Consider the following 16,267-nt stretch of genomic DNA (forward strand, 5'->3'; position numbering starts at 1 on the left):
TGAACCTCATCCCATCGATACTCGTCGGACTGATCATGCTTTAATAACTAAAGGCTTCAATCCTACACACACTTACCTAGGAGGAAGCCCCACTGACTCACAGTGGGATTTGCTTCCAAGAAAATGTGCATAAGTCTGTGCTGATAGTTTCAGAGCTGCAAGAGCCCCTCCAAATCAGTGGAAAGTGCTCACAGTGGAAAGTGTCCTGCTCCCTGGTGATATTGGCCCAGTTACTAGGGTGGCCATGTGTCTTACTTTACAAAGGACAGGGCTGGCAGATGACAGTCCTCCGTCTGAAGCGCTATCCAGCCCAAGCTCAGTTTCAAGCTAAAGAACCATATGGAAGGAGAGCAGAGCAGGGCCTTTGGTGTTGCCTGCCGGCAGGTGCACAAATGGTCACCTGGTCAAAGTCTTCATTTGCGCTGATGCCTTTCCTCTTTTTTGGCAATGCATCCGTGGCCACACTACCAGTCGTGCCCTCTCTGCCCAGCCTACTTCTCAGGCTTGTTGCCAGGATAAAACGGATCACGTACAACACCCTGAGCTCCTTCAGAGAAAGACTGGAATAAATGAATGTAATAAATAAATGAAGCAGTGTCCCAGTTGTGTAACAGAAGGGATGTCTCTCAGGATGCCCAGCATTATTATATTACCATCATTTTCAAATTTTGCTCCTAGGAACCCAGTCTGAAAGGCAGGCTGTCCACCACTACTGATTTTCCCCTGCAATGTGCAACCGCGGCACACGTTGTAGAGGGCCCCCTGAGTGCACAGCCCAACAGGCCTGGGCAGCAGGAGCTGAGTGCATGCCCAGAACACACTGCAGTGTCCTCTGTGGCGCACAGGGCCTGCAGCAGATATGCAGGGACTCCCCAGCAGAGGAATCAACATGGAAAAGCCTCCCTGAGAGCAGGAGGTTTGACGCCTTCTATACTCCTTAAGCAGCAGCTGCCACCAAATCTCACTCATTGGCTCAAGGACAGTGGCCTGGAGGAATGTGCATAGCCCAGCCGGCAGACGGACAGAGGGCGGCAGCCTCCCAGCCATACCTGTGGAAGCTCAGAGTGGGGAGCCCGGCCTGCACTGGCTATTTCACAGAACTCAGCTGCACCCTTTTGGCTACTCCAGTCCCCTGAACCACGCTGGGCTGCTTGCTGCATGAGTTCTCTCCAGCTGACTGCAGGGACAGGCCCCTGCGTGCCACAGAGGTCAGGCCAGCTGCCCCCTCTACTGGCAAGCTGCCACGTAGCACACAAGATGCCAGGTGCTCGGGCACATCGCTAAAGCCCCTAATTCAGCCTTCCCCAATCTCCCTTTATGAACGAGCATTGCAGGCTTGTGGACCGACAGGCTTCGTTTCTTCTGGCCCCTCTGCGCCATCTTCTTTTCACCTTGTCTTGTTCAGCTCTCTCAAAACCATCTTCTTCCAACTGCTTTTTCTTTTCTTCTTTTGCAAAATCCACTCAAAGTCCTTTCTTCTGCCCATCAAAGCTCCCCTGCCCCCCTTGGCCACACCACTACCCATCTTTCCAAAGCACAACTCAGGGAAGCTCAGCTCCTAAACGGAGGAGGGCTTAAGAGAAAAGAGTCATGGTCTCAAATTCCTTCACCCACCACAGAGCCACACCATGTCCTTCCATCCCCAACACACACACCTGTCAGCAGAAGCAGAGAGCAGTGGCAGATCCACACCCCGTAACAGGGCATGCACAGGGATAATCAGCTTCCTGCACCACTTCTAGTCCAGTCTCTGAAGAAACAAAAGCAGCAGGCCCACTTGAGTACTGTTCCCACACCACTAAAGCTCTACACTGATTAAGGAAGGGGGCACTAACAATGCAACCCCATCCATGCCTATGCAGAAGTAAGCTCAGCTGGGTTCAGTGGGACTCACTGCCAGGTAAGTATGCGTAGGAATGCACTGCACAACTCCTAAAGCTCCCTCTGCACCTTGCCAGTCACTCTGAATGCCTAGGACTGAACAATGACACCAGACACTTGCAAAGGCTCCTGTTCAATCACTGCTAGCCAAGTCAAGTATAGCTGTTGAAAATCCAAAATTACAATCCAAAGAGAGAGAGAATGAGAATGGTGTGTGTTAATGCTAAGTAACAACTGGACTGCATTGCAGGCATTGCAGAAACCCAAAGAATGTGGTCCTGGGTGCAACATTCAAGTTCCTCAAAATCTCCGCCATCATTTATTTATTTTTTAAAAATCAAGTTTCTAGCTCTTATGGCCGCACTTTAATTCTGTTCTCCTCCCCATCCCCTCGCCGGCTGCCACCAAGTTGCTGTGCCAACCTGGCCTCCGTTATGCATATCTATATTAGGACGGTGTTTCACTAACACTTGGACTCACTTAAATCTTTGAGGGGCCATACCTCAGTGGTGGAACACCTGCTTTGCGGACCAAAGGTACAACCCCCAGCCATCCTCAGCTGAAAGACGTCTGGCAGTGGGGAGCCAGTGGCGGTCCAGTCAGAAATGCTGGACAAGAGGGTCCCATGCCTTCTCAAGAGTGGGAGACAGGCCAGCCAACCCATGATCTGCTGCTAGGGAAAGGACCATAGCTCAGTGGTAGAGAACATGCTTGGTATGCAGAAGGCTCCAGGTTTGATCCCTGGCATCTCAAGGTAGGGCTAGGAAAGAATCCTGCCTGAAAACCCGGAGAGCCTTTGCTGCCAGTCAGTGCTGAGAATCCTGGGCTAGGTGGACCAAGGCCCTGACTATGTTTCTATGCTACTTTCCTCAAGACTTCCGCCTGCTGGTCACATGGACCGCTGATGCCTCTTTCCCAGCCAGGGTGTTTTCTTGCAATACAACCCATGTGCATACGTGTGCATGGTGCTGAGATAAGGGAACACACGCACACTAAATGTGGGGAGGAAAGATGAGGAGAAAGATGAGCAGGGGCAAGGTGGTGATACGGTGCATGAAGACAAGGAACCCGTTCTGTGAACCAAAAACCACCTCGCCACGCACAGATCCTGGCTCGTGATCTAGGGCTTCTAGCTGAGCTGGGCTGGCTGCTTTCGGCTGACGTCTGGAGCTAGAGCGTAGTGGAGCGAGTAGATGATGTAACGTTGGGGGACGAGGCTGGGGAGGAGGAGGAGGCTGTTTACTAACAGTGACTCGTCTCTTCCAAATAATCCACCTCTGCCACTCCTCACCGTGGGCGTCACAAGCCAGCCGAAAGCTTTTCAGGAGGGCCATGCTGGCTGAGAGCGTGAGCGCAGGCCCATTCATCGAGGCTTCGTTTATAGACAGACGGTATAAATAGCAGACTCCCCCTCAGACTCATTTCCTCTCTCCCTTCAGACATCCTATCTGGAGGAGGACTCAGAGGCAGGGAGGGAAGCATTTGGGATTTTATTTTTAAATGCAGAGGGAGAAAGAGGCCTAGTCTGCTACAGAGGCCTAGCGTCAGCACTGCAACCTGGCATCTGGGCTGGCTTCAAACCACGGGGGGTGGGGGTGGAAATCACACGACGGAATACTCCACCCCAGAAATAACAACCCTGAACCCATTCAAGCAACAGGCCAGGGAAACGGCTAGGCCACAGCCCGTTGTTCCCCAAGAAACTAGCTTTCTACATGAAGGGACTTCTTTGGATAGAGAAACGTTCCATCGTGCCCCCCTGCAGTCAAAGGGATCCGTCCCAGAAACAGGCTTCTCACCTCAGTGAGAACTAGGCCAGAATCTCTTATCTTGGGCAAACCGCCTCCCCTAATCGCTAACCTTTTGTTTGATTACATCAGCCTTCCCCAATCTGTTACCCTCCAGATGTGCCAACTGCAACTCCCATCATTCCCAGCCAGCATGGCTGGGAGTGATGGGAGTTGCAGTCCGGCACATCTAGAGGGCAACAGCTTGGGGAAGGCTGGTTTAGATTTTCAAGGCTATGGGGTGGGGCAGGGGGGGGCTAAGCTTGAACAGACCCCAAAGCAGACCCCAAAGGCTCTGGGGGCCTGGGCCACTGCCACTTCTCCGCTGCAAGGAGGTGGCTTGCTGGAGAGAAGCAGCCGGCTCGAACAATGCTGCGCTTGCAATCATGCCACCCCCCTCAGATGTACCTCCAGGCTCAAAACGGCATCCAGAGGGACCAGCTGCACCTCCAGTCCTCTGAGAATAAGGCCCAGACTTCACAAACAACAGATGAGGAAGTCAACCTCTTACTCAGCTGTGCCATTTCAGACTGAATCGCGCCTCACACACAGAAAACAAGGGAAAAGGGTTCCTGCCCCTGACATTTGCTGTAGCTGCAGTCTGAAGTGGTGCTCTCCAGAAATAGACACTTAGGAGACCTAGGCCTACGTTGCAGCCAGCTCCTATACTGGGAAGGAACCACTACCAGCCAAGAACCAGGGTTCTGCTTCTTCAGTGGAAATACATTTCTTGAAAATCCTCAAAATGGAAGGTTAGGAGGAATTGGTCTGCTACCCAGAAAAAATGAGCAGAACATCCCCTGACACCCCCCCCCCCCATTAATTCTCTCTCCTTTCCAGTGTTTTAGCAAAACCCATCAAAACTTCCATGAGAGAACAGAATGGCCTTTCTTTCAGGATAAGAAAAGACTGGCATTCAAGAACCATGGATAAATCTGACCTTAAACAAAGACTAGCAACCCTTCCCTTGTGAGCTGGTTGTCAGGGCAGGCGGGCCGGGGGAAGGCCAAAGAGAAACATCTGCTCAGGGGGCTAAAAGGTGGACAGGGCCAGCCAGAGACATTTTGGTGCCTGAGTCAAGGGACAAGATGTTGCCCCCACATTCCACATACAGAAGCTGACTGGACACCGCTGAATCTTACTTTACCCCTGGTGTCAGGACGGTGTGGCAGCGGGCTAGTTTAGGGGTGTAGGATGGGCCGCATGGTACACCCAGCTCTGCCCTCCATCACCACACCACTGCTCTGCACTGCCCAGCATCTGCTGCCTCAATCAGCTGCCCCACTCTGTCTAATAGGAGGGCTGGCCCAGACGATATGATAGTCCGTCACTTGTCATCCACTTTGCCACATCTATTGTGCTATTGCCATGGCCACACCCAAGTACAGCTCCTGACAGCCGCATTTGAAGGGCAGTGCAAATGCTCTGCTCTGTCACCATGGAAAACAGAAAAGCTGAGGCTCCTAGGATTTGTGCCAGGAATGGCTAATCCAGAGGCATCAAGCTGCCTGTCAGTCCCAGGCGCTTTCCCCAATAGATGTGTTGGACTGCAACTCCCAGCATGCTCCCTGGCTGGGGAAGGCTGGAGCACCCCCCGACTCCCTTCTGTGGCTGAAGATGGCTTTGAGGCCTGCGCACACGCACAGTCATGCCCCAGCCCCAAAGACCCTGGCAACGGTATCAAGGAGCAACAGGCTTTGTCCTGCACTTTGCTGCTTCCTGGGGATGGGCCGGCGGGGCTTCTCTCTTCGTTGCAATTTATGATGAGCGGCATGGAATTGTCGCCCTCTGCAGCTTTGCTGATTTTCATTCAGAAAACAAAGCTGACAGATGTTGTACCTCAGTGGCTGGGGCAGGGGAAGTTGTGCAGCTCTGCATGTTCGAATTTCCTTTGTCATCTATGACCCGTTTCACACACTCAGAGGATCTAGAGCCATTCACTCTGTTGGCTACTTTCTGCAATATACCTGCTTCCTAGCTGCTGTGATTGGGATTTTGTAGGAAGAAAAATCCCAATCACAGGGCTGCAGGGGAAGACAGACAGACAGACAGAGAGAGAGAGAGAGAGAGAGAGGGTGTGGTTGTCAGGAATGGGCTCCTAGGATTCAGTCTGGACTGGTCTCACCAGAGTTCTGGAAAGTTCAGTGTATATTTGCTTACTCATGCTATCCTGCTTTCCCGCCAAGGAGCTCAGAGCAGCTGATTTATAGGTCCTAGATGGTCCCCCATCCCAGCAGCTTATGGGGCTAGGCTGCTCACCTTCAGCAGCAGGATCGCATCATGGGTCTTGAGACCATCCTTTGGGCCATTTTCCAATAGAAGAAAGCTGGGTTGGGGCTCAATGTGTACAGTAAGCAACAGATTCCTCTGCTGCAGGAAATGTCAGGAACTGAGACTTCCTATACAGGAGATGGGGGCGTGGTTACTCAGCCCCAATCGTGGATCGGGCCGAGTGCCAAGTCATCCAATTGGCTCCTGAAATTATAAGTAGAGGAACTGCAGATGAGCTGGCCCGTAGCAGTCTGCAAGGACTAGTTGAGCCTTTAGGCTGCTGAGTCTCCAAGGCTGGATGCAGCCATGTAGGTTTGTGGACATCGCAGGGTCCATCATGATACCAAATGGGCTTGGGCAGAGGACTGGACAAGAGGAACTTTTGATCTGGCTCTGTGCATGTTTCTTCCCCAGCACATTCACCCATTATTCAGGCCAAGAAACAATTCCACAGAGAAATGTTTGTCGAATTCTTACATAGCCAAGTGTTCTGGGAGTGACAGGTTCTGAAATCTGATCACGGAGGGAAAATACAGACTGAACACCTCTTTTTCCCCCAAACCTATTTGTACAATCTACATTCATTCATTAGGCATTATGATATGGGGTATGCAAATGGACCGTTGCTAAACAGATTGCTACCGCGATCTTCTACACTGTGATCTTCCAAACTACAAACGAAAAATTAACACAACACTGGAGGGAAAAGGGGGGAAAAAAATCACTAAACAGCTGAAATGTATTTTGTTTCCTAAATCTAAGTCTAACTATACAGATAATGATAATCTATCTACAAAAGTCTTTGGGCACACTACGTGAATAAAGAAAGAAAGGGATGAGGCTGGTTTTGTGATTCTCGAGCCAGAAGACAGAAGGAGGGGGGGAAACTACACATCATATTTGTACCTTTGATCTATTGAATGCTGGGACACGAAGGTGCCCCCTTCACTGCCACTACTGATCAAAGGACATCCAGGGCCACATAGCGAGGGGCTCTGTGGAAGCAACGTCATAGAAGAGAACTTAGGAACACACCACGCCAAGTCATGCGCAGAGTGAGCAACCGTTCTGGCAGAGCGGAAGGCCTAGAGCAGCTGCAGGTTTCGAATGGCATTCAACGTTGGAGTCATCATCTCAGGAAGCATTTACAAATAATTCAACATGACGGAAGGAAACTAAAAGGCGTTGGGCACAACCCAGTGGGAAGATCATCTCCTGCATGGACAACTGCTGGAACAAACAGCCATGGCTCTCGGGCAAATGTGTGTTTCCAATCAAGGGCCCTTGGCCATGAGGTGTTCCCAATGGATTGTGCCCACAGAGCAGGACTCCATGCCGAGAAAATGGTTCTCAATCTCTAAAAGTTCAGGCTTCCTCTCTGGGCACTAGCTACCAATTCTCTGCTCATCAAATGCAGGTAGAAACTCTGTTAACCCAACCTGCGTCCCTTCATCTGGAGCTTCAGTACAAAGAGCACTCAAAATTTAAGTTGAGCTCTAGTATTCTGACTAGTTTTAATGCTCCCCCATGCCAGTTGGGTAAATGAGTTTGAACAGTTCTAAGTTATATCATAATACACACACACGAGCACACACATATACCAGTGACTGAAAAACAGACTACAGGCAAGGGAGAGAAAGGGCCAAATATACCCCAACAGCTAACTTTTTCTAATCTCTGGCAGAACCTTCCTCAGCAAGCAAAAACATTGCTGTGTTTCACATTAAGGCCAGAAGATCTTTAAAATACTTGCTTAGAAGTAAGTCCCACTGATTTGAAAGGGATTTTTCATCATGCAAGCACGCTGAGGATTACTGGCTCTTCCAAAGCTGGGGTGGGGAGGTAAATTGGGGTGGGGAGCATTCACCCACCTTTGCCACTCTTACAAATGATTCTCATTTCCCTCCCTAAAATCCCTAGAAGGTTTCCGCTGAGTGCTCTTCTCTCACACATTCGGTTAACAGTTACCATGCAGTGCTATCCAGCACTTAGCAACGTTGTTCTACCCAAAAAGCATCAGCTGCACATGGACACATGGGAGCCTGCCAAAATTAACCCAGCAAAACCTGTGTGGTGCTGTTCCATCCTTCACCCTGAAACAAGCTGGTTATTAAGGCACCACCATGGATGAACAGATACTCCAAGCAGATGCATAAAATATGTGGGGCTGCCTTTGAAGACCGCCTGGAAACTGCAGTTAGTTCAGAATACAGCCGCTAGGCTGTTAACCGAGAGCAGTCACTGGGAAGAGATCGTGCTTATTGTAGAGTTTCGCTAGCTCATGGCTTTGTTCCAAGCCCAGTTCAAAGTACTGGTGACCCCATTTAAAGCACTGCACCACTCAGGATCTGAGTACCTGTGGGCGCAATTGTACCTGCCCACAGGTCATTTTTGGAGGCCCTCCTCTGGGCTGAGGTGGGTGATGACTGGGGGAAGGGCCTTTCAGTTGCCATCCCATCCCCACCCACCCCTACTGGGAGGCTCAGTACGAAGACCGTTTTATTTTCCCAGGTCTTTTTTGGATGTTTTAATGCTGTGATTTTAATCCGCTGTCTTGTTCTCGCATACTACTTCTTTTTCTTTTATGATGGCATCGTTTTTGATTCTTTTATATGGCAAGCCACCTTGAAAATATTTATATACTGCAAGGTAGCACATTTGTTTATAATGCAAAGGAATGAATGAATGAATGAATAAATAAATAAATAAATAAATAAATAAAATAAAAATCGCTAAGACTGAAAATGTTCACACTGCAAATGTTCCACTTCAAATTCAGCTTCCAGCATGCAAAACGGTGAGCTTGTTTGTTGAAGAATGAGAACTCAAAAAGAAATCAAGAGCTCTTAGAACTGGAGCAATCAGATGACAGAGAAAACTGGATTAGGAGACAGCATAGGTTCCCAAAGGAAGGGGGGCAAAAGAGGCCCTACCATGAAGAAAAGGGAGATGCCATCTCAGACAGCAGACTCTGGGCACCGTTAAGGGTGACTGTTTGGACGTTCCATCTCAGGCAACAAAACACCCTAGGCAGGCCCTGGGAATTGTGGGTAGAGGAAGGGTCCAAAATAGAAAGTCTTAAGAGCAGGGAAGGGGTTGAACGAACAATAAGGCTTAGAAGTTGTTTCTTCCTGGGTCAGAACTTAAAACGCAGTTGAGGATCACATGGGAGCCTTCTCCAACCTGCTGCTCTCCAGATGTGCTGAACTGCAGTTCCCATCATTCCCAGCCAACATGGCCAGTGACAGAAGTTGCAGTCCAACGCATCTGGAGGGCCCCAGTTGGAGAAGGCAAGCTTAATGCCTTGATGAATGCTTCAATGCAGAAACCATCTTTTGACCTTTAACTATGGATCAGCCATGTCACAAGGCCTCGAGCTCATCTCAGGAGAGGACGGCGGCACGTGGGGGGAGCATGAAAAACATGCGCTCCAGTTACTTCAGGTCCTGCTTATAAGAAACCAAAGGGATACCTACTTCCAAGACAAAACAGGACACAAAAGCGTCCCAAAGGCTGGAGCCGCCAGCTTTTCACCCAGTAGCTGGAGCTATGCCTTAAACAGCAGTTTGATGCCCATGGAATTAGCAGGTGATGCCGCTGCTTATCTCCATGTGCGTGAAGAGCTTTCATCTGCCAATTTTTGCATGTCAAACTGCTGTTAAGGGCAGAACAGCTAACCAGTACGCTGGCTGCAGGGAGCCACCAGGCCTAACCTCCTCATTCCTTCTCCAGCAAACCCCAAAGTATCAGTATAATAATTTATGTCAGTTTATGCTGGGAGAACATTTCTTTTATATCATACTGTTTCTATACCAGTTCTTTGGGCTTCCCCCCAAAGAAACCTGGGAACTGCAGTTTGATGTGAGTACTGAACATTCTGCCAGGCACCTCTACTTCAACCTCACAGAACTACATTTCCCAGAGTTCCTTGCGGGAGGGACCGATTGTTAAACCAGTGTGCAACTGTAGTGTAGATACACCCACAGAAGGAATTACACAGTTTGGGGCTCAACCCAACCAAAAGTACTTACCTTCCCAAATTGCTCGAAATACTGTTTTACATCCTCCACAGTGGTGTTCACAGAGAGGCCTCCCACAAATATCTTCTTAGTCCGTGTCACCATCTAGAAGACAGAAGGTCAAGGAGGCAGCACGGAAATGCAGGACTCATTCGCAATATAATTTCACTTTGGAAAATATGCTGTCTGCCACAGTGTGTGTGTGCGTGTGTGTGTGTGTGTACACATGCATGTGCCATGATCCCACACATATTCAGAATTCATCTTCCTGAGAATCTCAGCCTTCTTTTTCTTCTCTCTCTCTCTTTTAAAAAATAAAGTTTCTAGACCTCAAGGTTGTGAAGATTTGCTTGGGCAATCTTATAAGCTAGAGGAGGTGCTGAAAAGGTGACAGCTGGGGCTGCAGCATCCTGCTTAGCTCCTCATCCCTCCCAATGATTAAATGATGAATGAATTACGCAAAACTTTTCATTAAGAGAAATTATGTAAAAATGCTTAATGTGCATGAAATGTATAGTTTGCAGAATTCTGCTTTGCTTCTGACAGAATGCCTCTCACCCCACAGCCCAGCCCCATGCATGAAATGCACATTCCAGCTTCAAGAAAGCCTACCTAGGAACAGGCCCCTCTCCCCCTTCCAGCCCGTCTGAACCATCGTCCTAGTATGCTAATATCCTGCACAGCAGACCAATGCGGGGGGGGGGGGGCAGCCCTCACAGCTCCCCCAGTCCTGCTGCTCAGAATAAGCAGCAGGAGATGGACTCTGCTTCTCAAGCCGGCCGGCCTGCCGCAATGAGCTGCAGGACGTGACCATCTTCTCTCCAGCAGGAAGCCAATGGCCGACTGGGACAGCAATTCTAAACTGGCACCAAAGATAGCTGAAAGTGCATTCCAATAGCTAGACAGATAGCAGCACCTTTTAGAAAGCAAAGGATCTCATGAAAACATAGGGAAGTACAATTGCCATATGTTTCTGTTTCCTGAAGAGTCCAGTAGCATAGAAAGCTGCTTTATACCACGTCAGACCACTGGTCCGTCTGGCCCAGTATTGCCTGGACCATCCTCCCCCAACCTGGTGCTCTCCAGATGTGCTGGACTACAAACTCCCAGCATTCCCAGCCGTGGGCTGATGGGAGTTGTAGTCCAACACACCTGGAGGGTGCCAAGTTGGGGGAGACTGGTCTGTATTGAAAAGGAAGCGGTTCTCCACGGTGAACGTGGACCGGAATCTACTTCCAGCCGGCCCCAGCAATGCTGGGGACTGAACCGGGGGGCCTTCCGCACGCTGCGTCACTCAGCGACAGCCATTCCCTACACACAGTCCTTAGAAAACCGATCTCCTTCACCACTAGGAAATCAGCAGCAGGGCCACGAAACCTCAGCACGCAGAGCAGCCTCTTAGACAGCAAACCGCAAAGCTGTCTGCCCTCTCACGGAGGACGTTTCGGATCTCATTTCCTCAAAGAGACAGGACTGGGAGCGTGCCTCATGCTCACACACACACATCACAGACCAGCTCCCACGCACGCCAGCGGGGCATGGCAGGAGAGCTGCTGGGCTGTGCCCCAGGGGTTGGCTTGCCTGGCCCCCAAGGCCCCCATCTCACAGCACAGCCTACTCTGAGGCGAGCGTTTTCTCAGTCACCACAAGAGATGCTCCGAGTGGTCGGTGGAATATTCATTTCAAAACACACAGCGTTAAAAAGTGCATTTGGGAGGAGACGAAGGGGCTGCCCCGTGCCGCCCCACTTCCTCCACCATCATCCTTGCCAACACCTTGGTGCCAAAAGGGGCCCAAGGGTGCTCTTTGGACCGGCTCTCCCTCAGCTGCCCCCCTGGCCTGGCCCCGCTCTGCAAGGAACACATGCTCCTAATTACCCCCAGGAGCGCCAGGCTAATCCACAGCAATGCTCAGCCTTGGAAACACTAAAGCGCCTTCTGTCACCAACTGCTTAATGGAATTAGCCCAAATCCAACCATGTGCCCCCGGCGCTGGTTACTCGGGATACCCGAGCGCTCGCTGTCCTGATCGCCCTTTTGTCACCCTGCTGCCCACGCCACACCCCTCCTCGCCCCCTTCCACACTGGCACAAGAAGCCCCGTCACCTTCAGGTGAAGGGGCACAGGGCCCCTGTGGCCTGAAGAAGGGACTCCAGCAGGTGCCCCTCGTCTAGCAAGGGTGAGAAATACAGCAGCCAAACGGCACATTCTTCCCCCCACCCTTTAACTCCAGCCTGCCTCCACATCCCACCCGTTTCTCGGTGGTTTCCCTGAGACTGTAAGCCCCCTGGGGGGAGGGTCTGTCCTTTTGTGCTTTGCAAAGTGGCGGACACCTTGATGCATTGCTATATCAATACTAAATTCACTCCCCTGCACAATGGTTGAAAGAACTGGACCCTTCTGACTCTGGCCACCCTGGTCATCTTCATGCTCTTCAGACAGGAACCCAGCTTTAGGCCTTAAATTGCAATGGGTGGCTCACATTTGTTTTTTTAACTATATGACCTGGTTCACATGTCACAAACCAGGGTTTCTTTTGAACCCTGGGTTGTTGTGAGCAGAGTGGGAACAAGTGAGAGTGCTGTTTCTCACTGCCTGATCACTCCTGCTGTATCCAGGTGGAGCTAAACAACCCAGGGGTGCCCTGTTCCTAGGCTGATGATCATGACATATTCTGGGTTGTTGGGGGAGAGACAACCCAGAGTTGTGATCCATGGTTTGTTCTTGGGTTACAACTCTCCCCCAACAACTCACAATTCCAGGTTCAGATGTCATAATCAACAACCCAAGGATGGAGCGTCCCTGAATTAATTAGTGCAGCGGGGGTGGGCGCCAACACACTGGCTCCCTTCCTTTCATTCACAAATACCCACGGTTTAAATAACCCATGGGTAGTCATGATACGCAAACCAGGCCTGTGTGTCCTATATCTCTCCCTTCGCCATCTTCGACATTCACTCCCCTCCCCTTCCTTAAAAATATGATCCAGTCCTACCTGGAGATGCCAAGGATTGAACCCGGGACCTTTTTCATGGAAAGCAGGTGCTACGGCCCTTCCCCTGACCACCTAAGGCTTGAAACCAATAATCGAGTCCACAAGGACAGCCAAATGCTCTACAGGGAATTTTCTCACAGAAAATAGACTCTTCACTGCAGCCTGTGGCAAGCACAAATGGCCTGCCAGCCCCACATTCTCCACCAAATTAATAGTTAATTACGCAAAACTGCAAACATTTGCTTTTCTTGAATAATTTGTTATTTGCCAAACAGGTAAATTTAGGCAAAGGCATTTATTTACGTAATTTGGCCATCTTGGGAGGATTTAAAATAAGTTTCTGCTTTTCTAAACAAGCCAGGAACACCCCATTCCTGGGTTATCATTATGTTCACACCCAGAAACTCTGGGTTATTTAGGGGTTAAACAACCCAGAGTTAACCCAAGAGCAAACCATGGGCAATTATTGGGTTTACTCTGGGTTGTTTAACCCCTAAAAAACCCAGAATTCTGGGTTCAGACATAATGATAACACCCAGGAACAAGGTGTTCCTGGGTTGTTTAGAAAAGCAGAAACTTCTTTGAAATCCTCCAAGATAGCTGAATTATGTAAATAAATGCATTTGCCTACATTTACCTGTTTGGCAAATAATAAATTATTTCCTGGGTGTTCCTAGGTTGTTGAGAAAAGCAGAAGCAGGTGAGCAGGCAGGAATCACACTCGCTTGCTTCTGCACACTCACAAACAACCCACGGTTTGTTAATCATACGTTCTTTGGTTGTGCGAACCAGGTCTAAACGTGCACTCATCTCCACAATCAAAATACCCATTCCTGATGCAGCTAAAGCCTAACAGCAGGGCACTTTCTCACTCATTTGTTTTGCATGTTACCAAATGGAATTTGGTTGATTTCTCTCTACACCACAGACAGGGCAACCCACAGACAGCAGCCGACATGACGCCCTTGGCTGCCCTCTGCATGGCCCACAAAGTAAAGGGTAGAGCTCTACCCACTTCTCTGATCAGCCTTCAGCTGGGTGGTGGGAACAAATCGCTGTTTCCCCACAGCTGGCTCAGGATCACTGGGGAGGAAGAGCAGCTTCAACCTCACCCCACTCCCAGCAATCCTGATGCAGAGCTCAACGTTTTCTTGCAGCGGGCAAATAGCCATCTGGATTGCTGCAGGGGTGGGGAAGCTTCAACTTCAGTGATCCCAAAGCAAAGATCACAGTTTTCTTGCTGCTCGTGATCTTGATCAGGATCATGGAAGGGATGGTGGGCGGGGAGGGGGGGCGAGGAGGCTTTAAACTGTCCCCTTCCCCATGATCCCATCCCCCGCTCTCAGCAGGCAGGGAGGGGAGGTTCAAACCCCCCCATCTCTGCACACTAAGATGTGCGTGTGCGCGTGTGTGCGTGTGCGTGCAAGCGTGTATATGCATTTATATGCATGTGTGCAGCCCTGACCCACCACGTGATATGGCATGTGGCCCTTGGGACCAAACTGGTCCCCCTATCGACACTTCACCATCAGCCTGCACGTTGCTTCATCTGAAATGCTGAGAAAACTGCAGCAGTATCTAGACCATAATGCGCATTCATTAGCAAGGGTTTATGACTCTCATCTGCTTAACAAGGGCAACCACAAGGTTCCCCCCACCCCTGAATTAGACCGTTAGGATCCCTATTCTGTAGTAACTCAAGTGTTGTTGATCTAAAACTGTCCTCCCCGTGTGCGACTCAGAGGGTATCTGATCGGCTTCGCCTCCTGAGCCACAAGGTCGCACCTGGCGTCCAGCTGCTAGATCTCAGGGTTCTGGCAAAAATAAACAGAGCAGACCCCACGCGCCCGAAACTTGCACTAGAGCACAGTTCGAGCAGCTGCCTCTATGCTTCGATTCCACACACAGGTAGGACTGATTCCTCTCAGTAACCAGGATGGCCATGCTGGTTCAGGATGATGGGAGTTTTCGTCCAATCTATCTGGAGAACACCAGGTTGGGGGAAACTGCCTTAGAGGGAGGACAGCTGGCCTTTAAGGCTTCACAATATGAGAAGCGAGCCCATAAAACACCCGCCCCCCATGCACACAAATTAGGAAGACCGACACAGTGCCGATCTGGTGGCCGGGTCCACAGAAAAATTTGGCAAGTATTGAGAAGACTGTGTAGCCCAGTCTTCCCCAACCTGGAGCCCTTCAGATGGGATGGACTACAATCCCCATCATTCCCAGCCAGCATGGCCACGGAAAGGCCACAGGAGAAATGGTTCCTTCACTCAGCACATCCACGCTAGCTGAAGAAACCGCACAGGAGCTCGATGCCAAAAGCAGACACTCCGGTCGCCTGTACGATCAGGCCGCTCTCAAGAGCTGCAAGCAGGACCTACCTTGGGCTGTGCTCTGCGAGGAAATGCCACCTTTGGGTCAATCTGGAAGAGTAAGAGGGACAGATGATGTATTATTGGCAAAAGCAGTTCTTCAGCCAGCCGCAGGGCCTGCGCGCAGCTGCCGCCTATCAGTGGGGCAAATATTTCCAGCACGCCGGAAGCCCATTCCTGGGGTACAGTGCAGCAGTGTGAAGACTATCCATGGGGAGGGCGTCTTCCTGGATGCAAGACTCTTCTGCAGCTCCCATTCATGTAACTGGGGCTTGCGCATAAGAACGCCCTGGCAGACTGCGCTGTTCCGTTTTAAATTGTCCCACTGGGGGGCAGGGGGGGGAAGTGGAGAAAAATGTCATTAATTTCATTCTTGTTTGATTGATGATCAACAGAAGTTTTAGCCAGAATAAGGGGAAGAGAATAAAAGAAACACTTTTTGTGCAGTCGTCCAGTCGATGTGCTACAAGAGCAAGGCTCCGTTAACTACTAAATTAAGGCACATCCACACTGCAAATCCAAATTGGTTTAACCGCTGTGACTCCTCCACCCACCCTGAGCTGTCGGGAATTGCAGTTTTTGAAAGGCTTCATAGCATTCTTGGTTGGAGTACCTTAAGCCTTTGACACAGAACTAACGTGCTCAAGGTTCCTTGGATGGGAGTCAGTTTGAAACTGGTTTAAAGTTTGTAGGGCACGCACTCCAGAGCAGTGTGAACTGCAGTCACTCTACTATGCGTTTGCACATCTGCTGTTCATTTCAAGGGGGCTTGTGCAGGAGAACAGCCCTGTCAATTGGGCCCCAGGGGCTAGACCTCTGTCTGCCCCACCCTCAGGGGAATCAAAACTCTGCCACCTGCGACAACTCCCTCTGCTCAGTGGAGCCTTCTGTACAAGCCCCAAGGGCTGCCTTCACCTCACCCTTTCCTCCAGCGCTCC

The 16,267-nt window shown here is 50.3% G+C and overlaps 1 protein-coding gene across 1 annotated transcript in view; it reads right to left on the reverse strand.

Moving 5' to 3' along the window:
• The window catches only part of MSI1 (musashi RNA binding protein 1), a 54,598-nt gene that overhangs the window by 21,528 nt on the left and 16,803 nt on the right, over positions 1-16,267 (reverse strand). Inside the window, exons 5-6 of the mRNA XM_084819739.1 lie at positions 15,339-15,380; positions 9,971-10,063 (exon numbers count right to left, since the gene is read on the reverse strand). Coding sequence (XP_084675865.1) covers positions 9,971-10,063; positions 15,339-15,380 — 135 coding nt within the window. The remainder of the gene's footprint in view (positions 1-9,970; positions 10,064-15,338; positions 15,381-16,267) is intronic.

The sequence above is a fragment of the Heloderma suspectum genome, chromosome 13, assembly GCF_057233095.1.
Source record: "Heloderma suspectum isolate Gila_16-S chromosome 13, 16-S_ref, whole genome shotgun sequence".
Lineage (NCBI taxonomy): Eukaryota > Metazoa > Chordata > Lepidosauria > Squamata > Helodermatidae > Heloderma > Heloderma suspectum.